Consider the following 22,212-nt stretch of genomic DNA (forward strand, 5'->3'; position numbering starts at 1 on the left):
AATTTCATGCAATTTCCAGGAAACACCAAATAGGAAATTGTGTCACACACACTCATTTAGTGACTTTTAGTAGTGATCCAACATTGCCTAATAGGAGTCAGTAGAAATGCATATGTATCAGATGAACAATATATTTTCATGGTTTCTATGTGCTTATTACTCTTAGATAGTCGGGAATAGCCATTGTCCATCTAATGCATATGCATGTCTCCCACCTCCCATAAGGCAATTTTGGACAACGGCTAGGAAAATGAATGTGAAGCATGATTCGATCTGGCATTTCTTAACAATCATGTGAAATTTATGTGAGATGTGAAATCACGAAATGATTTTCCAGAACCCAATGTTTGCAAAACGTTTTCATTTCCTGGAGTGGCGTCCTTTACAATACTACACTATAGTCGAAAAAAGAAAAAGACTGCACACAATTGGTAAGATAAAACAAAATTTTTTATTGCAAACCTGACCTCTGTAATGGTGTGTATACCATGTGACGATCATTAACTAACATACTGGTCAGCTAGCAAACGAATGTATATTGTTACAAGAATACTTAATTTGAGTTCAAAAGTGACATTTTATGGCCATATCCAGGATAGGACACATAACATCATACATGTAAGCTGATTAATAAAAGCCTGTATTGTTCACACTCAAATGGTTTTTTGATTTACTGCATGTTATTTACATATAATATAGCAAAACACTGAATATAAATGGAACCTGGTCATTCAATCTTGTCATGCAAAATTCAGATATTTGAACTGCATTGTTACATCTACATAGCAACCAATTCAAGGTGTTAGAAACACTCGATGGGGACGAGGACATCATCATCATCATATGTCATTCATTGCCTTGGTGACTTCGTTCCATCCCACATTGCTTCAATGACTTAGTTCCAGAGTACATTGCTTCAATGACTTAGTTCCAGAGTACATTGCTTCAATGACTTAGTTCTATGCTACATTGTCTCAATGACTTAGTTCCATACTATACTACCTCCGTGACTTAGTTCCATACACCATTGTCTCAATGACTTAGTTCCATACTACATTGCCTTGGTGACTTAGTTCCATACTATATTTTCTCAATGACTTAGTTCCATGCTACACTGCCTCCATGACTTAGTTCCATGCTACATGTGCACTACAGTGAAGACTTAGTTCAATATTAAACTGTGTTCATGACTAAGTACTATCTACACCTCATTGGGGACTTAATCCCCTACATCTTTGCAAGTCACTTCATACCACGCTACATTGCAAGTGATTTCTTACCCCTACAAGTGACTTATGATTGCTAGATGATTTAGTTCCACAGTATGTTATTATAATGACTTTTATTTGAGAGTTCTTTGACCATCAGAATATAGAATACCACATTCATCTGACAATTTCAACTCTTTATTACCAATCAGCATTGGCACTTTCATATTGAAAACTCTCAAAACTTTAAACAAAAGTTGAGAAATGAATGAGTTGCGTGTACAATTTGCAACAAAGTTATGCTGCTTAATTGAATATGTAAGCAGTTGACCGATAACGTTTAAAAAGTTTGGAAAGTGTACTGTGGAAAAATTATGATGCATGATAGAGGAACTCTTCCTAGATTACAGTGATACATAAGATTGCTTTTTTTTTTGTAACTCAATACTGGCAATTGAGTAACGTGAGTAAGCACAGAGCTATTTCTTTTCTTTTTAATATTTCATGATTCATGATGACAACAGCAGGTTGTAAGAGTACAGAATCTCGGCAAAAAAAAGAAGAACCTTGAAACATACTAGCCAATGAATAAATTATGTGAAAAACTGAAGTACGGTACAGTAGTAAAATATAATGAGCACCACAGTATTTTCCTAATATAGGTACTACAAAAAACGGCAATTTTGTCAGTGTCTAAAAATTACATCTCACATTCTCACTATCAAATTTAAATATCAGAATATCATAATCTTATAGTATCTTAAATAAAGGGAATAACAACATTTTGAATCATGATTTTGGTTTGCCAGACACTAATAGAGGCACTGACGATATATTTTTTTTATTACTACCGTTCAATTTTTACCTAGTCCTGCACAATATCGTTAAAAGTAACACATCAAGACTGAAGATTCCTAAATAAATTTCAGTTTTTACAGCTTGTACGCATATTTTTAAAATTTTTTTTTTATCAAGAACCATGATTAGCACCAGTTATATACCTCCAATGCAGGAGAAATAGTAATATATGCACAGAAAGAAAACCGTCCCATCTTGCTTGAGGTTCTGTTTGCTTTTCCTATATCTACCATCTAGTATATTTAATATAGGTGTAAATTTAAAAAAAAGGAAATAATGAATTTTAATTCACATAAAAGTAAGTATACATAAACTTTTTGAAAACACATCATATTTTACACTCATTATCATCAGGAGATTATGGTTGCTAGTAATGTCAATAATCGTTAGACTGAGCTGAAAAACCTTGATTTTATTTTTTCAAATACATGAGAGTTCACAGCCAAATAAGATTTAAAATAACACGCTTTAAAAAAGAGGATTTAGCTATTTTTCTCTCTTTCTGGTCACTGTTTTCATTATTTGCATGATCAGTTTGGTGTTCTTGGTGGAATAGTTCTTTCCTAGCTGAGATAGTGTGTTTATAGACCTTGACGGAAAAGGTCACATAATTCTATCTGTTGAAAGAACTTACAAGTTACTGTGTGTCTGTAATAGGTTAGCCTGTTTACGGCACTTACGGTATATTCCTTTCACTCTCTCTTACGCTTGTTACTAAAATTGTACAAAAAAGCTGTTTGTACGGTATGAAAATATCCACCCAATCAGCTTGTTCATCACCATGGGGTATTCAAATGAAGTCAGTATGCAAATGACACACATGCAAATGAAGTGTATGCAGATGAACAAGTGCAGTTGAAATGGACAAAGGGTCTATTCTAATCGGCATGTGTTCGTCTATGCATACACTTCATTTGCATACTCATTTGCATACTCATTTGCATAAGCTATATACCATAAGCACCATAAACAGGCTAGTATACTGTGAACATATTCATCTTGATGCTCAAAAGTGTTTTTCATATCTTTTCTGCTTTATTTTGGCAAATTTGAACATTTCTGGTTGTTTCAGGATACCTGTGTCACCTTTTGATTGACAGCTCCTAACATAGGGTATATCCTTATATGGGTTTTGTTACCTCTTGTTTCTCACAATACACCAGTGAAAGTGATTCTACTTTCGCACTGATTTATTTCGGCACAAACATTGATCAGTTATATGTGTCAAAATACCTACCCACTTTGACACTGATTTAGTTTGACACATTTACACATTTTCACACTAGAAGAGTGAAAATACACGCATTCACAGTTTGAACATGAAAGTGCATTATACACAAACTAAAATAACTGCGGAACACTTTCTGTAAACAACAACCACTGTGAGACATACCACACTTATAAAAAGTGGTGACATAATTCTTTTTTTAATGTGAGATTTGATAAGATCACCAACAGAATGGCAGCATTAATCATACATAATATTGTCGGGTTTTTTTCTGTTGACTTAGAGGACCTGCCAAACCAGACCCCTTAGAATGCAGAGAAAAAGTAATATATGCATAAAACGTATCCCCACCTTTTTTGTGACGTTCTGTTTGTTCTTTCTTTATCTATCATCTAGCATGTACATTGTTTGCATAGCTAATAAACTTTTTTTTATGGCAGCGTCACCTCTCTATCAACCTATGATGCTTTGCCTTCACTCGGCTACTGGTATAAGAAGTGAAGAGAGGCACTCATTATAAAAGTGACGTAAGTTACTGATCATGCAATTGATAGAAACTGTGATATAAAATACGATACACTGTTTTTTATCTAGTCTGTAAGAAACGCCATGATGTGGCGCCCTCACACATCAGTCAACTCCTTTGTCAGGCCGGTGAGCGATGTTACGTATCTTACAATATATTTTTAGTCTGGTTGACAATGATTTGATTCAGACTTGTTCAATACACCTACAACAGAACACTACCAATAGTCCACATGCATAAAATACCCTTTTACATTTTTTTTTTAAAAAACCATGAAATTTTACCATTAAGATGCTGCATCCAATGAAATCTAAGAAATAAATCTTTAAAAAAGTTCTTCTTTGTAAATGCACTTAGAAATCTTTTTAATTCTTTGTTGAGCCTACACTTTGTAAACTGCAATGTGGATGCTCATTTAGTAGAGTTAAAAAAAATCACTCAACTATTGGGTTGCCAAACATTTACCCAATTCACCCAATATTCATCAAATGAGGATGAAAAAGAAAAAAACAAAAGAATTAATCATACTTCTTAGTTGGGGGCAGTGTTTCAAAGAATGTCATATCTGTATAATGTGGTGAGGATACTTAGAATGTTTGTGGTACTGTACATCAAGTGAATTTTCATTGATATTTATACAAGGATTTCCTTACATTCTACTAAAAAGAACGGGAGAACTGTTCACTTTTTTGCATGAACAGTGGTATGAATTATCCAACACACAAGATATGTGCATTCTTAAAAAAACTGAAAATGCCAAGTGGGAAGATCTTGACGGTCTCACTTCACAAACTGCTGCATCTGTTGTACAATTTCCACATCAACAGTTCCCATCATGGTCTCAAAGACTCGTTGACCATACACTTGTTGTGAGACTGACAACTTGTTGATAGTGAAGTCTCTTAGTGAAACTGCATGAACGGGATCCTTCAACGACAACTGAAAATAACAACAAATACATTTTTGAACAACAGCTCAAACTACAACGTATTATTACACTGTGAGGAGTAGTCAGAAATGTGCTCACTAATGAAAAACGAAATGATTTGTTGATAAGAACTGCGTGTGTTTTCTTGTCACTCACAATTATGACAAAGAACAAGGAAACTTGTACTGTACTAACCTGACGTCTGCGTTTGTCATGTTCCGTTTCATATTCGTCCTCTAACTCTTCTCTCTCACACATCACAAGGTAGCTAAAAACAAAATGAAATACAACCTCCCTGTCAGACTTTCCAAACTAAATAAGTTACGAAGCTTTGGTTTACTAAGATAGACACACACTAAATCTATTGTTCTTCAATGTGGTAGATTACACAAGTGGGTGATAGTGGTTCCTCTGTTGTGCGAATCTAATCACCCTGTGATCAAGATAGTGTAAATAAGTCCAAAAACAGTTCACTGCAAGTTCACGGAAAAATAGAATCATAATCAAATCAGCTCTTTTAGCTGGTGGTCTGCAAATGAGGCGTACGAATCCAAACTATTGAGCATTGCTTGTTTAGAAATTACTTCTATACTAACTTGCAATATCAGCTATACACAAGTAATTCACAAACATGGTAAACGATTATTGGCAGATCAAACATTAGGCAAAATAAAAATAAATTGTGTGTTTCTGATAACCCGACCGGTCCAAGTTGAAGCCACCGACCATAAACGCTCGAAAACATTTAAAACAGAAAGGTAAGAAATTCTTTGTCTTCTTCGTCTTTTTGACCTTTGTGCATGTTTGTTTCTTTCCTCCAGTGATGTCTGTACATATTTCATCAAACTATCACATATGGGATATTCCGACCAACATTTAGTTTATTTCTTGTGTCGAAGCAATATTTTCCACAAATAACAACAATTATAATGGTAAGGGTAAAATAAATGACATAAAGTAAAATCCCAAACTACATACCCCATTTTCTGAAGCCACGTTATCGGAAACATACAAATACTTACTTTCATTTTATTTGCCTTATTGATAAACAGGCCTTGTACTTACTCAATTTGTACACCAGAATCACTTCTACAAACATCATGTAGAACTTCAACCAGGAAATTTATGATACTACAAAACTTATCCTGTATAACACTGCAATACAAATAAACATGTACACATTAGCTAACAACTTCACTAAATATTGCTAAATCACCAAAATTCTTACGTTCAATATCACTTTAGTCTACTAATACCATTATAATTGAAAATTGTCTTTTACTAGCTTAAAAAAGATGTGAACATAACTTGATTTCAGATTCATGTTTTTTTATTTATAAAAAAAAATTGGAACTTTATTATGGAAAATTTACCTGGAATTCACATTGAGTAAGGTACCTAGTGCAAACGCTGATAATTTCCGTCTTTCTGTTTGTGTTATGTGGTCTGTTTTCTCCACCCAAGTGTCTATCAAGGAACCCAGGACTTCTGTACTCTGTACAAGAAAAAATGCAAAATTACAAACTTCAAATAATAATCTTTAGTGTCATAAAATGTACAAAATTTACAGGCACATGAAAATGATACTTTCACAAGAGGTGAACATTTATGGTCACATAAATATCATTCTGAGTTTCCTGTTCTTTGTTTTGCCAAGACGATGAAATTATTTTCCTGGTTAAAGTCTACAACATTGTTTAATCGAACCTAACCTAACCTAATACTGATCACAATGCAATCAGTTATATTTGTCAAGAAACAAAAACAAATGATCCAGTCATGTGTATCGGACAATCACTAAACAAGTGTATACGACAGAGCCTTGTTAAAATCTGTTATTTATGCATACATTGCAGTATACTATGAACAAACAAACGAATCAAGTTATTGCCTTTGAACAGAAAATGTGGATTATATACCCTGGTCATTCTATGTCACAACAACCTGTGTCCTATGTCACTGGTTCTGTGGTTCCCAAAATATGTCAAAACATTCCCAATCGCCAAATTTCCTGATTGCTCATAAATTATTCTTGAGGAGATATGATTAGGTCAATATTCCCCAATACTTTTCTTCACTCAGCCAGAAAATACTCATGTTTTATGATTTTATCATTACTCGTCTAGGGACTCATTGCGACAAGACCCCTTAGGTCACTCATATTTCTTTGGCTGAACGAAGCTAAATAATGGAGAATAAATGTCTGATTATATAACACACCTGTTTTCCCCACTGTAAGCTAACATCTTCCAGAAAAGTGTAGAAAAAAGATTCATTCTGTAGTATAATCCTGGCAAAGACTGATAAATACATGGACATAACCATTGGGTATTCCTGTAAGAGCAAGAACAGATAAGAGATTACACTATACCAACCATTACAATACATGTATAGGTAGATCTACATTTGAATGGCGTCTTTGTGTATTAAAATTCTTGAGTTATGGTAGAAAGAGAAATTTCAACTATTTGACCTTGAAAACGTTGGTCAAGGTCAAATGTTAAGCTCTTATTAGAAAGCTTACTATTCACACTGTGGAGGTACACAATTGAATCTTGTCCGTATATATATCAAACGTTTTGAGATATGAAGTAAAGTGTGCATTTCGATCACAAATATGGCCACCATTTTGCCATAAAGGTCAAGGTGATGTGCATCCAAGATAGCATGTTCCCTTTGTGCCAAGTTTGGTTGGAATAGGCTGATACGCCTGAAAAATGAGAGTGCATGGACAGATGAACGGATAGAACCCAAGGTGGAATAGCTCCCTCCAGGTGTCACCAGGGTTCGTACACTTAAAGCAAAACAAAATTCCAGGACTTTCCAGGGGTTTTTCGTCAGTTTTCCAGGGGTATCTACTGATTTTGACCATTTCCCAGGGGTGTTGACACTAAAGTATATTTTTTGAATGACATCTAATTGTCTGATGTGGACGAGAAAAAAATTATCAACAGTTCCCATAATATGTCACAAAACATTTTAAAAACAATCGACACTATGCAAGACGTTGGTTTCAAAACCACGTTTGCACGCTAAGATTAACGGAGAAACCGCTGTCCTATCCCCTAAGTAGCCGTTTCGTCAAGCTGGTGCATTGATCGTGTAAGATTGAGTCGCAGCATTCGTCAGTCTAATTCAGACATATCCAGAAAAATAAACTAAAAACTCAAGTTTGTCCTCGTTATTGTATGGTTTGATGTTACTAGATTTATAAGTCACTTAAAATAATTTTTTTCTTCAAAAGTTTGAATGAAAACGTCATTTACGTAACGAACTTTTGAGCTATGAATAACTGAATATATTCATCGCTTGCGTCTCGATGTTTATATACGGATGCCACGAGTTGCGGAACATCGCGATTTCACAACTCAACTTGACCATTGACGAATGTTACTGTACTGACAACATAAAACAGTAGTTTATTCTTTTAGAACATGTAACACAAATACCCATTTATCGACGACATAAAAGTCACACCCGTACTTCCACAACCCGGAAATTCAACTGCACTTCCCTAGGCCCTAGTATTGCCATGCCTGAGCTTGTAGTATGTCGACTCGTGCGCCGAACTTGTAACAATTTCTAATCGAGGTTGATGATGCTTTGATACTCGCTACAATGTTACGATAATCTTGTTAACAGACCTACTGCATGTACTGTTACCCCCGGCCGGGATTGTTACAATATCATGTCCCTGAAATGACGACTGGGAGATGGAGTAGCAATATACGCAAGATCGCAACAAACACTGCGGCGCTCATTCAACTACGCTAGGCACGGTCTGTGGGGCAAAGTGTCTCGTGGAATGATCGGTTTGACTGTCTGGGTTTAATCGGCGTGAATTTTGATTCAACACCGTGGCGAAAGACTTTGGAAATATTTTCGCCATTTCACATTTACGAGATTCAGAATAATATGAATGGGTGGCTCGAGCACAGACATGACGATCGCCAATATTAATCGATCGATTGATCATGATCATTTTCCAGGGTTTTCCAGGGGTAGGGCACATTTTTCCAGGGTTTTCCAGGGAGGGTTTGAAATTCCAGGGTTTTCCAGGGTTTTCCAGGACCGTGCGAACCCTGTGTCACCTGCCGGGGGCTTAAAATGACGATATAGCTCGTACAGATGAATTGCAGTTGATGACAAAAAATGAGCAATCACTTAGATTGACTTTACATGACATCTGCATGTATTCTTTCCTTACCTCTCCTTTCAAGATGGCTTCAAATATACTTGGTAACAACTGACGGAACATGTGTGACCCTTCAACTGGATAAACTTTGAGTACATTCTCCATAACCTGTAAAATACATCATTAACCCTTAAAGATGCCATAGACTTTTCATGCAAAAGACTCCCTAGGCCAAGGACGTGGACAGTGGAGGATCTTACCCACTCTACAATTATCAACTTTAACATGAAAGGAATAATGAAACATATATTATCAATCCTATTCTTTCCTTATCCACACATTACATAAATAATCGTCAAATGGATATTTTTAATTTACCCAGATATGAGGTGAAGAGCTGAAAATTGGGCTTATACAAATGAAGTTAATTTGTCTGCAGACGTGGCCTGGGAACCCGCAGGGGACTGTCAGCATATATGCAGACATAGCATTGTACATGTAGGGATGTATGATATTATGAGTAAGTCATTACATCTACCAAAAGATTTTCCAAAAAAGTTCCAGTTGTATCTGGAGCAGCTTTAATTTGTTGAAACTAATTCATTTGATACAATTATTTTTTAATTCTATGCTAAGTGCCGTTACATACACAGGGCGTGAACATGAGAATCTAACTGTAATGTACAAAATTTGATAGTCAGCATACACAAGAAATGCTACTCACCCTCATCACCATGACAACTCCTTCTGGCTTGACATCATTTCCTATATGTGCAGAACAGGCTGTGACTACAACCCCAGAATATTGCTAAAATAGGAAACAAAAACAAAGTGAGTCCTGTATGGATCAGCTTAGATATTAATGAATGTATATCAAGGTGCAACATTAATATTTCATATTGAAATCATTTCAAGGGCTAATTTTCAATCCCATGTTAGTGTCTCGACACTTCCAATGTGTATGATGTCAACATTTTCACGAATAAAGTCCCAAAACACAACTGATGTCAAAAATACAGTGACAGATTCCTTTCCTGTATATTCATAATACCATAGTCCAACATTAAGAGATAGAAAATCTGTAATTCTCTAAACTGATAGTTTCATAGGCACTCTATGAGCTCTGTGAACATGTTACATGGTCAAAGTCATCTAGCATAATGAGTGTCACCCTATTTATATGCAGAGTAGGTCTTCAAGCCATACATGTATATACTCACACTTTCAGTTAAGAGAGCACCATCTGTGACCGAGGTCCAATTTTTGGCTAAAAGTCAGAGCACAAAATGCGCAATTATAATTTTAATCACATACCTCTAAAAATTCTTTTGGTCCAAGCAGGACATATGATGTAATGATATTAAAACAGGTCTTTAAGGTTTCAGCATCAAGATCTGTCAAAATATAAAAAACAAACAGTTATCAGTTAAAAATAGCATCACTGTTTGCTACTTGTCATTTGAAGTGGTAGGCTCAGTTACCCAGACATTCACCACTGAGGGCGGGCTCTTCTGTGAGACCTCCCCAGATGAGAGTCTGGGTACACCAAATCCCAACTCGCCCACCTGTGCCAGAACAATCTCCTAGAGCAGTGCATTCTGGGGAATGCTTCATATCCAACATTGTAGGCTTAATGATTTAGGTACCTTCGCAACAGGTTATCCCTTCTCAAGCAACTGATACATCTTACTTACAACAACCAGGCCTTGTAAGCCCATTTCTTATGGCTTGGAAGAAATGTACTGTGTGACCCCAGCGCAGGGTAGTTGGAATATCGTTTCCCTAGACTCTCATCCAGGGTGGTCTCGTAGAAGAGCCCCCAGCAGTGGGAGTCTGGGTAACTGAGACTATTCATGTGGTAGATCTGTCAAGGATGTCAGGTTTAAGACATACAACATAAAAATATTATGGAAGATACACTGCAGATTTTAACATTGGGTATTAAAGTTTGGGTTAAACCAAAATAGCAACAAATTTACTTCTGGCTATATTTGACAAGATTGTTTATGCATGTTGCACAATAATTTGTTCCCTTTATACCAGTTTGATAGATGTTACTTGTTCATATACGAAAGAATAAATGCTCGAAGGGAGACATACACCAAAGGCAGGTAAGCCAAACAGCAGTGTGCCCTCTCTATCCAATTTTACACATGGCAATTTTTTGTGACCCATCAAAAGTTGGCGTTCCATATTGCTTAATTATTATTCAGACACTCATAAGTAACCAATTTTTTTCTGACCAACAACAAAAAGTAGTTGTTTTTTATAAGGGGGTACACACTGACAGACAGACAGACAGACAGACAGATAGAGGCCATTGAAAAGGTTCTTGTCCATGGAGACTAGTAAATGCACAGGGAGCAGCGATCATGTTAGTAGTGTTGATTTGATATGATTAGATTTGATTTGATTTGATTTTTTTTGTGGATAACACTGGGTTTTTTTTTCACTTGTTTTTCATACCTTGACTAAAAACAGTGTTATTAAACCTACAAACAAATCAAAGCAACACATCACTAACTACCTCGCTGCAACCAGTGGTAAATGTGTTGATTGAAAAACACCAATAAGTGAACAAAGTGTACTAACCCAACAAGGCTGGCATATTTGTAAATAATTGTAGTAGTTCTGTTGTAATAGCTGGAGCATGGTGTAACGTTTCCAACCTGGAAAAAATAACAAAAACCAAATATGTGTTTAAAGATCTGAGGTAACTTTTTAATTTCTACATCATGCCAAATTAGAGGAAACGGACTTAAAAATATCAAAACACTGACGGACAACATACACAGTAAATTCCAAATAAAATAATAATAATAAAAATTAAAAAAGAAATCTGGACCACTATAGATTTTGTTGCAGGACTTTTTGGATTATTTTGTCTCTGGTTTGAGGCAACCATATTTCAAATGAATTTACTCACCCTTGAGATAACACAGTTTACAAATAATTGCATACAAAATCACAGAATTCCACTGAAGTCACATGTTATGAGGCTCACTTTTCATTATGTTATCAAGATCTGCTAATGTTTTAAACGTTTATGTGTCCTTATACACATGTGTCTTTATGTGTCCTTATACATAGAACACTCATGCACACTTGCATACAGTATGCCCTCTAACGATAGCCAAATTTTGTTGTTGTGAGTCAAAATGATAAAAACTGGCATTTCTAGTGAGTCACCACATAGTAAGAGATAAGGGAACACCAAATTTTGGTGCATCACTAGAAATTGTGTGCATAGGTGGCACGTCAAATTGGCTAAGAGGGCACACTGCTTGCATACATGTACACAACAATGTTTTTGGTATTGCATTGCAGTGTAAATACCAATAATATGTATATACATTGAATTAATGTAAGTAATTACAGTGGTATACAATACATGTATATGTCGTAATTATATTATCTTGCCAAATTCAGTGTTTACCTTTACAGTAGCCATATGGATAAGAATTTGATATCTATTTTGGATTATTACTTGATAAAACAACTTTACTATGTTTTTCGACTTGAAAAAAAGAACACGAAATAACATATACCAAGTCCTTGTTTGTTACTCACTAAATTGCAAAATATTAAAAAATGTGTAAAATGTTTGTTATTGTACGTACAAGAACAAACCTTTTACAGTTTTTGCATCTGTTGGCAATTTGTTAAGGACTTGGTCTGTGTTACTTCACAATGTTTTATTCCAAAACATGTACCCCTAACTCTCCTCCATATGGCCATTTTACTACAAAGTAGAAATGATCTAAATACAATGTAAGTAGACTTACCAAAGTTCTTCTCTAGATACAATGTAAGTAGACTTACCAAAGTTCTTCTCTAGATACAATGTAAGTAGACTTACCAAAGTTCTTCTCTAGATACAATGTAAGTAGACTTACCAAAGTTCTTCTCTAGATACAATGTAAGTAGACTTACCAAAGTTCTTACCCAGATACAATGTAAGTAGACTTACCAAAGCTCTTATCTAGATACAATATATGCACACTTACCAAAGCTCTTATCTAGATACAATGTATGTACACTTACCAAAGATCTTATCTAGACACAATGTATGTACACTTACCAAAGCTCTTATCTAGATAAAATGTATGTAGACTTACCAAGCTCTTATCTAGATACAATATATGCACACTTACCAAAGCTCAATGCCATCTTCAAAGAGGTAGACATGCGGTGGCTGTGTGACGTCTGTACTATGTTGAATTACTGGCAATAAAAATGAATAGAGAGATACACTGGCCGGCCCAAGTCCCTGTTCAGAGAATAGATGAATAAAGATCATGAATTTGTATCTTGATACAATCTTAATTTGCATAGTTAAAAAATTGCTATGGTTGGGAAACCTTGGTCACAGAAAGGGGAATGGAGTAAAACTTGCATTGTTCCTCATGCTATCGACTATAATTTTGGTTGGGAACCACAGTAAAATTACTGGGGAATCTCGTTAGATTTTACCTGGTTACAGTCCTTAACAACAACACAGCTTGAAGTTAAAATACAGTGAATGGACAGCGACACACAACTGAATACACATATAAATGTATCCACACAACTGAGATGATGAAATCTGGGTTTTATGTAAAAGAGTGCAATATTTTTATTTTGTTGTTCTAAATTTGCCACCTCTTCTTACAACAAACTGACAATAACAAAAACAGCGCCAATATCATTGTAACACAACAACATTTACAGTGATTTAAATCCACATGCCAATCTATCATTCACTGTTGTTTGTAATTGCACCCATGATTTTACTATTGCTATGTATGTTGGACATTGCACCTTGGTTGCTTGGGGACAAAATGTCAATTTTTTTAATGTTTATCCGTGGAAAGATTTGTGCGCAATTTTGAAAAGTCATATACCTATTATTAATAATCAAATATTTATATAGAGAGATGTATGATGAATGAAGAATCTGGTTAAAATTGGCTACACACAACTGCCCTCAGGCAAAGTTAAAGAGCTAATTTTCAGTGTTTGACACTTCCCAACGTCTATCAAACCGACACTTTCACAAGTACAGTCCCCAAATATGTAACTATTTTCAAAAATAAAGTGACAGACTTCTTTCCTGAATATTCATACAATAGCCGTACATTAGGAGACAAAAAATCTGTGCAATACTCTCTACAATGGCAGTTTCATAGGTGCTGTATGAGCTCTGTGAGCATTTTATTACATGATCGTAGCCATCTAGCATAATGAGCAACATCTTAATCTGACCCCTATCTATTAGTCTAGTCCCTATACGCTATTGTTAGGATTTACACCTCCACTCACTGGTTTAGTTAGAGACAACCTTGGCATCCAGACTACCAATCTATATGCAAAGTTAGACTCTCTCACAGTCCTTGGAGCATCACATTGCTGAACGGGCTGTTTTGTTTGTACTGATATCTACTGCATAATTGTACTGTGGTCTCTCATCGACTACATAGGGCTAATCATTTGTTGACATGTTCTCACGCATTGCAATAATGACAGAGTCGCAGTAACATGTCAACAAATGATTATCCCTTTGTAGTTCATGAGGGCCCACAGTACAATTATGCAGTAGATATTGGTACATACAAAACAGCTAATAGTGATGCTCCTGAGGACTGGTGAGAGAGTCTAATGCAGCAAACAACTGCCCTCAGTTAAAGTCAAAGGTTGAAGGTCAGTAAACAGACTTTGATCCATGGTACTGCTGTTTTGTGTAAATGGTAAAGGTTTTCATTTATGTCCTATATTATGTTACTTCTATGAATGATCGCTTGTGAAAGTCTGTGAAACTGATAAAGGAAGGCAAAGTCATTGTTTCTTGTTGTACAGTAATTTAACAGTAAGCTAGAGGGTTCGATGTTCAAGGTAAAAGGTCATATCTGCCTGCTTGCATTGTCTGCTGCCTGTGTCAACTTACATGTAGTGTGAATATGGCACATTGTCAGGTCTCACTGTACTAAACCAAAGGACATACAGAAGATTCAAAGACTTGATTGTACATCAAAGAGGTACTACTGCTGTAAATTTTACAATTATATTTGAAAGTAGACTAGCACCCACATACAGGTAAGTGTAAAAATATGCAACCATGGCAAACTTTGACATGGAAACAATTAGCAATATGGTACTACTACTAGTTGAGTTTCCATAAAGTCAGGGTCAATTTTTATCCTAGCAGAGCTCTACATGTACCTGCTGATATGTGTCCAGAGTTAACTATTTTCCTTTGTCCCCAGGTCAAATTTCACAGTCCTAGTTTTTATTTTGCTTCATGCTTTTAGTTGACTACGATGTATATAGTTCATTGTACTTTCCAAGGACAACCTTGTCTAGCTCTTAGGGGCGTCATCGAAATCAAAAGCATCGTAATTACGCGTCGCTACGAGTAAAGACTAGTAACTACTAGTAGCTACGATGTACTACGAGAAACGGGAGATAATAATAATAATAATAATAATAATGTTGGTTTCTTATATAGCGCTTTCCCACTCCGTGCTCAAAGCGCTTTACAATTATTACCCCTGGCTCGGATCAGAACGGCACAACGGCCATTTTAGTCTTCCTCAACTCCCCGGGGAGCATACAATCCATACTGTACTGAGATAATGAGGTGTTCAGGTTCATGAATAACTGACAATAGATAATAAGTTTACATTTCTTTGTTTCCCTTAACGATGTCGTCTTTACGCGTAGATACACGTAATTTTTTATCGCCAACACACAATAGATAGTGATTCTCACCTTCCATGTTTCCAATGATGACATCGTCTTCTATCGTAGTTGATCGTAGTTTGTCATAATTTTCGATCGTCAAAGAAAACCACGTACTCAGCCAGTAATGTGCTGATGAAACTAGTACTGCACATGTTTTTATGAGTGCAAGTTCATGGGCGATATTCATTAAAAAAAAACAATAAGATATGCACGAAATCAAAGTTTCAATATTCAGTACAAACTAACAGTACAACTTACAAGCTCACGCTTGGCGGCCATGGTAGGGCCAAGAAATGCTGTTGAATTTCCGGGTTGCGGAAGTGCAGTTTTGACTTTTATATCATCGAATAACGGGATTTGTTTTATATATTCTAAAACAACAACTAATTTTTTATGTTTCTCAGTACAGTAACATTCCTAAATGATGGGGTTGAGTTGAGAAATCGCAATGTTCGGCAACACGTGGCGTGATGCATGATGTCGGTAGATATATAAACATAGAGACGCAAGTGATGAACGTATTCAGTTATTCGTAGCCCGAAATTTCGTTATATAAATGACGTTTTTCCTCAAAATTTTGAAGAAACAAAACGTTTTTAGGTGACTTCTAAATCAATCAAATCAAACGATATATTAATGCGAGACAAGCTTTAGTTTTTAATTTGTTTTTGTGGACAATGTTCGATTTCGACTGACGAATCCTGCGACTGGAATCTAACACGATCAATGCACCGTTCAGCAGCCAGACGAAAATGGTCGACATGTTTGTTGACCAGCCGAGAAGTGCATAAGGAACTTGTGAGGCAGTCCGAATAAATAGATGTAAAATCCGACGTTTCGAATAAAAATTCTTCTTCAAGGTATTTTTAGGCAAGACATATTAGGTAAACATCTGAATATATCTGAAACACTTAGTTGACTTACTAGCCGACTGTACGAATGCCATAGAACTTAGAAGGCATCGAATGAATAACATTGAAAAAAGTAAGCGTGAAACTGATTTGCGCACAGGAAAGAAAATCTTTTTGTTTCGTTATTTTTTTCACGATGAAGACTACGCGTAAATGGTCGTAGTTTGGGCTCATGAATAACGGACAATAGGTGTTTACTTTTTATTGTCTACAACCTGAAGTACATGAATATGCGTTGAGACTTATGAATATTCACCGTAGTACATCGTAACTACTAGTAGTTACTCGTCTTTACTCGTAGCGACGCGTAATTACGATGCTTTTGATTTCGATGTCGTCCCTTATAAGGTATCATTACAATTTACATGTTGGCATCCAGGAGAAGGCCAACCTCATTGCACACATGTGAATAATCGCCAATATTGATTGACTAGTGCATTGACATATTGATATCATAGTTTTTATGTTGCTTTATGTTGTTCCATGTACAGTAGTTTGTTCTACATTCCAAGGTCAACTTTACTATACTATGCATATAATTGCCAATCTGATGGACTCAACAATTACAACTCTAGGCTAGGGCATTCATATGTTGATAGCAAGTGAACATAAGTTACATTACCAACCAAAGAAAGATGAACGATGAACTGTATGTAACATTTCTCATTCACAGGACTCATGGCTTACTCAGTGACCTCACAGAGAATACCTGAATTGTTAAAATACATAACAAGATGGCGTCCACAATGTAACCCTCTCTACTTCATGATAAAGAATAGTCATCAAACCAATAACACTTGGCCACATCTCAACATCTACACAGATAATGAACAATTTCACTCCTGTAAAACTGTGGTCTGTAAAGCCAACAACTTCTACAAACCTCCCTACAACATAACATACTTTGCCTACTCTACTGATGGTGGTAGTCTTACAACTTTACTGAAGCAGGATGGAGTTGTGGACCGCAGAGTAGACTACACAGCATTTGAACTTGTTCCTACATGTATTGTAAACAATATTAAGAAAGTGATGTGTGATCAAATGGATTTTGCACATATTATGGAGGCAAAATACAAAACATTTGTTTTTGATCAACAGATGGAAGAGCTAATTGCAGCAAAACCACTTCCAGAGGGACTTACACTAGGACCCCTATCAAGTGAACACGTGCAACTGCTAGAAGAGAAAAACGCACTCCCATTTACACCAAAATTTGCTAAAACTCTAGAACAATACAAACACTTGGCAGCTTATGATGAAAATCAAACACCTGTAGCCTGGGTCATACATAAAGAATATGGTGACATGGGATATTCATATACAGAGCCAGCTTTCAGAAAACTTGACCTTTTCAGTATCTTGGCAAGAATACTTACATTGGAAGTATCTGAGTTTGAAATTGAACCCTATGCAATTGTACACACCAACAACTACCAGTCAGTTGTTCAGATTGCTGCCAGCACTCTTAGATTCAGGCTATACAAAGATTTTGACATGACAAGACTATGTCTAAAAAAGAAGCATTTGGTACAAAATGTCAACACACGGCTATAAATAGTCTAGTCGTACACCTGTTCACAGTTTCTACAAAAACTATCCTCTCCATGTATAGTCAAACTGACAAATTTGACTGAAGATCTAGCTAAACCTCCTGCTGGGGTAAGGCTGGGCAGTCAATGTCAGTAGTAATCCATGTATTATGACGTCATAATTTTCATTGATGTTCCTTCTACAGTTTGCTACAAATAAACAATCATGTTTTCTGTCAATTTGATTGGTTGTTGTATCTTTGCTTGCCTGATGTATTGCCCATGTCGGAATGTTAGCTGAAATTTGCTCTTTTTATAATCATTTGGGAAAGTCAGACCGTCAGAGTGTATCAATTTTTTTTTTTTAAAGAATTGTTCATAAAATGTTCTTGTTGGCGCTTTCTGACAGTAATATACAGATTACGACTGGTTGCGACGCGAGGTCACCATCATACAGCTACCTCCTCGAGGGACTGTGGGCCACCCCAACACTTCATGAAGGTAGAGCCCAAGGGGAAAAAGTCATGGGTTTGTTGACCCATAGACTCGACCCTAGAGAATGTGTCCTATGATGTTACATGTGTATGATCACTCAACAAGTGTTTTGTAACACACCACATCATTTCCCGTGTTGTATGCCTACCTGGCCTGAAAAGTATACATACATGCACAACTCAGCAGTTCAGTAGGGGTATCATATATAGAGGTATCATTTTAACAATGCCAGAACTTTTTTTAAACACCTGAGACAGTTAAACAACCCATTTTGAAAGCAATGTTTTTATTCTAATTTGACATGGGCTGACCAACTGATTAACATGTGGAATCACAGTCACTCTATTTTTGATGCTAGAGGAACTGTGATGAAAAACAAACAGTGACAACTGCCCTCAGTCAAAGTTCAGTAAACAGACTTTGATTAATGGTACTGTTGTTTTGCGTAAATGGTGAATGTGGCACGTTGTCAGGTCTCACTGTATTAAACCAAAGGGCATACAGAAGATTCAAAGACTTGATTGTACATCAAAGAGTACTAAATTTTACAGTTAATTGAAAGCAGACTAGCGCCCACATACAGGTAAGTGTAAAAATATGCAACCATGTCAAACTTTGACATGGAAACACAATATGGTAGTTGAGGGTCAATTTTTATCTCATCTGAGTTCTACATGCATTGTACAAGTTGAAGTGTGTTCTGAGTTAATTATTTGTATTTATCCACGGATTGAATTTCACAGACTCAGACCTACTAAGTTTTGATGTTGCTTCATGCTTTCAGTTGACTACAGTATGTAGTTCATTGTACATTCCAAGGTAAACCCTCAGTACTTCAAGGTAAACCTCACTGCACCTAATTTATGTAAACAATGATTCATTTGAATCACCATTCAGCTATGTAAGTCTAACCTAGTCCAAGGTCTAACAGTAACACCATTGATTTGCAAACAGCCAATAAGTTATAATGTAACTCTAGCTATGTAAGTCTAACCTACTCACTCTAAACCATTGATATGCAAACAGCCAATAAGTTAGCTCATTCATATGTTGATAACGTATACATTTAATAATCACTTTTTATGTTGCTTCATGCATGGATGTATACTAGTACCTTCTCCCTAGTACATCCATGATTAGAGCATGTATGAGTAGAGCATGATACTTCCATGAGTAGAGTTTGTTCTACATTCCAAGGTCATGACCTCACTACACTATGGACAATCATTGATATCACAGGGAAAAGCAGGCATGTGATTGATTGATTGATTATTTGGTGGAATGATTGATTAATTTTTGTGGTTAAATATAACTTATTTTGTGTGTGAAGTTGATCCACTGAATGATTGATTTTTGTGGTGATATAAAAATTTTGTTCCTTCTTTCTGTGGCTACTTTTCTCTCTTTTAGTCACATAAATATTTCTCTCTTTTTTTACTAAACACATCTTGTCCATTCTTCTCCTCTTATCTAAAATAAAACACCCCTAATCTTCATTACCAAGGCATATGGTTACAGGAACAATTTGCTTTATCTCGTATCTTCTTGGAGATTATCACACCACACAAACACTCATTCATGTGCAAACTAGTATAAAATAGAGCTCCTAGTTCGTAAACAAACACTTCATGATCAATCATTCAACCAAATAATCAATCAATTGATAAATCGATCGATCAATCAATTACATGCCAGCTTTCCTCTGTGATTGATATTTTGATAGCAAGTGAACATTAGCACCCAGAGACAGACATTCAGCCTTGTTGACTGGTGTTAATGGTATGTAACATTTCTCATTCACAGGACTCATGGCTTACTCAGTGACCTCACAGAGAATACCTGAATTGTTAAAATACATAGCAAGATGGCGTCCACAATGTAACCCTCTCTACTTCATGATAAAGAATAGTCATCAAACCGATAATACTTGGCCACATCTCAACATCTACACAGATAATGAACAATTTCAATTTTGTACAACTGTGGTCTGTAGAGCCAACAACTTCTACAAACCTCCCTACAACACAACATACTTTGCCTACTCTACTGATGGTGGTAGTCTTACAACTTTACTGAAGCAGGATGGAGTTGTGGACTGCAGAGTAGACTACACAGCATTTGAACTTGTTCCTACATGTTTTGTAAACAATATTAAGAAAGTGATGTGTGATCAAATGGATTTTGCTCATGTTATGGAGGCAAAATACAAAACATTTGTTTTTGATCAACAGATGGAAGAGCTCAAAAAGCTAATTGCAGCAAAACCACTTCCAGAGGGACTTACACTAGGACCCCTATCAAGTGAACACGTGCAACTGCTAGAAGAGAAAAACACACTCCCATTTACACCAAAATTTGCTAAAACTCTAGAACACTACAAACACTTGGCAGCTTATGATGAAAATCAAACACCTGTAGCCTGGGTCATACATAAGGAATATGGTGACATGGGATATTCATATACAGAGCCAGCTTTCAGAAAACTTGACCTTTTCAGTATCTTGGCAAGAATACTTACATTGGAAGTATCTGAGTTTGAAGTTGAACCCTATGCAATTGTACACACCAACAACTACCAGTCAGCTGTACGCCATGCTGCCAGCACTCTTAGATTCTGGCTATACAAGGATTTTGACATGACAAGACTATGTCTAAAAAAGAAGCATTTGGTACAAAATGTCAACGCACGGCTATAAATAGTCTAGTCGTACACCTGTTCACAGTTTCTACAAAAACTATCCTCTCCATGTATAGTCAAACTCACAAATAGAGTGACTGTGATTTCACATGTTAATCAAACTGGAGAAAGGCTGGATAGTCCATGTCAGTAGTAGTCCATCACAGACAGGCAGTTGTAATTGGTTACTTCTTTCCAATAATTGTTCATTAATCTTCAATAAGTACAGCTGAGTTTGAGTTAATCACATGGGGATGTGATAACATTATCACATTTACATCAATGCACCAATATCATTAAACTATAGCTGTCGGGGGTGGGGGTGGGGGGTGGGGGTGGGGGTGAAAATGAAATGTTGTGCTATAGTAACCAGTTTCACTATATGATGGAGATGATTGTAGTAATCATAACATGAATGGGAAACTAGACTAGGCTATAAATGGTACTTAGTTACACATACGTATAAATAAGCAAAGTATTACAACACAGCTAAGCCATGAATGCATTCCAAAACAAAGGTATGAGGTTTAAAACCTGGGCGCTCAACATCACAACAACATGCGTCTACTTCAGTTCTTCTACAGTGCTCATAATCCGATTCCAAATATTATTTTTCCCCCAAATTTTTCCAACATTATAGGAGTCCTGGAGAATATTATCTAATTACACAATCTCCTGATGGTACTACCAGTATAGTTTTGGTCAATTGTGGATAAAGAAACCAGAATGTACAAAAGTTTCAGACTAATCTAAAACTAGTCAATGTAGTAATGATTTCCATTTGTACTGTGATTTTCACCTTTTTCTTACGAAATGTGTTAAAGGGGCACAAGTTAATGATTTTATGACATCAATAAAACAATAACACTGTACATCCCACTCAGAGTGCAAGCTATAATTAAAAAAAAAATTAAGTTTTTTATTCAAAAACACATTGAGGATGGGATTACTCAATTTGAACAATTTTCCATCTACACACCCCAAGTAACGTTCC

General features: G+C 36.1%; 2 protein-coding genes across 2 annotated transcripts in view; one reads left to right on the forward strand and one right to left on the reverse strand.

The window, feature by feature from the left end:
• Positions 1-472: 472 nt before the first annotated feature.
• Positions 473-22,212, reverse strand: part of LOC144443306 (importin-11-like) — a 37,856-nt gene continuing 16,116 nt past the window's right edge. The window contains exons 20-29 of the mRNA XM_078132744.1: positions 13,038-13,153; positions 11,476-11,552; positions 10,198-10,277; positions 9,608-9,691; positions 8,956-9,051; positions 6,969-7,082; positions 6,122-6,243; positions 5,814-5,903; positions 4,944-5,016; positions 473-4,759 (exon numbers count right to left, since the gene is read on the reverse strand). Of these exons, the coding sequence (XP_077988870.1) occupies positions 4,601-4,759; positions 4,944-5,016; positions 5,814-5,903; positions 6,122-6,243; positions 6,969-7,082; positions 8,956-9,051; positions 9,608-9,691; positions 10,198-10,277; positions 11,476-11,552; positions 13,038-13,153 (1,011 nt within the window). The 3' untranslated portion in view covers positions 473-4,600. The remainder of the gene's footprint in view (positions 4,760-4,943; positions 5,017-5,813; positions 5,904-6,121; positions 6,244-6,968; positions 7,083-8,955; positions 9,052-9,607; positions 9,692-10,197; positions 10,278-11,475; positions 11,553-13,037; positions 13,154-22,212) is intronic.
• LOC144443308 (uncharacterized) lies at positions 14,804-18,215 on the forward strand. The gene is made up of 2 exons (XM_078132745.1): positions 14,804-14,955; positions 17,188-18,215. The coding sequence occupies exon 2, from the start codon at positions 17,193-17,195 to the stop codon at positions 18,069-18,071; it is 879 nt and encodes a 292-aa protein (XP_077988871.1). The 5' UTR covers positions 14,804-14,955; positions 17,188-17,192; the 3' UTR covers positions 18,072-18,215.

Source organism: Glandiceps talaboti, chromosome 12, assembly GCF_964340395.1.
Source record: "Glandiceps talaboti chromosome 12, keGlaTala1.1, whole genome shotgun sequence".
Classification (NCBI taxonomy): domain Eukaryota; kingdom Metazoa; phylum Hemichordata; class Enteropneusta; family Spengelidae; genus Glandiceps; species Glandiceps talaboti.

Excerpts from the sequence above, each read along its gene's own strand:
- LOC144443308 (XM_078132745.1), top strand. The coding sequence starts at position 17,193 with ATGGCTTACTCAGTGACCTCACAGAGAATACCTGAATTGTTAAAATAC.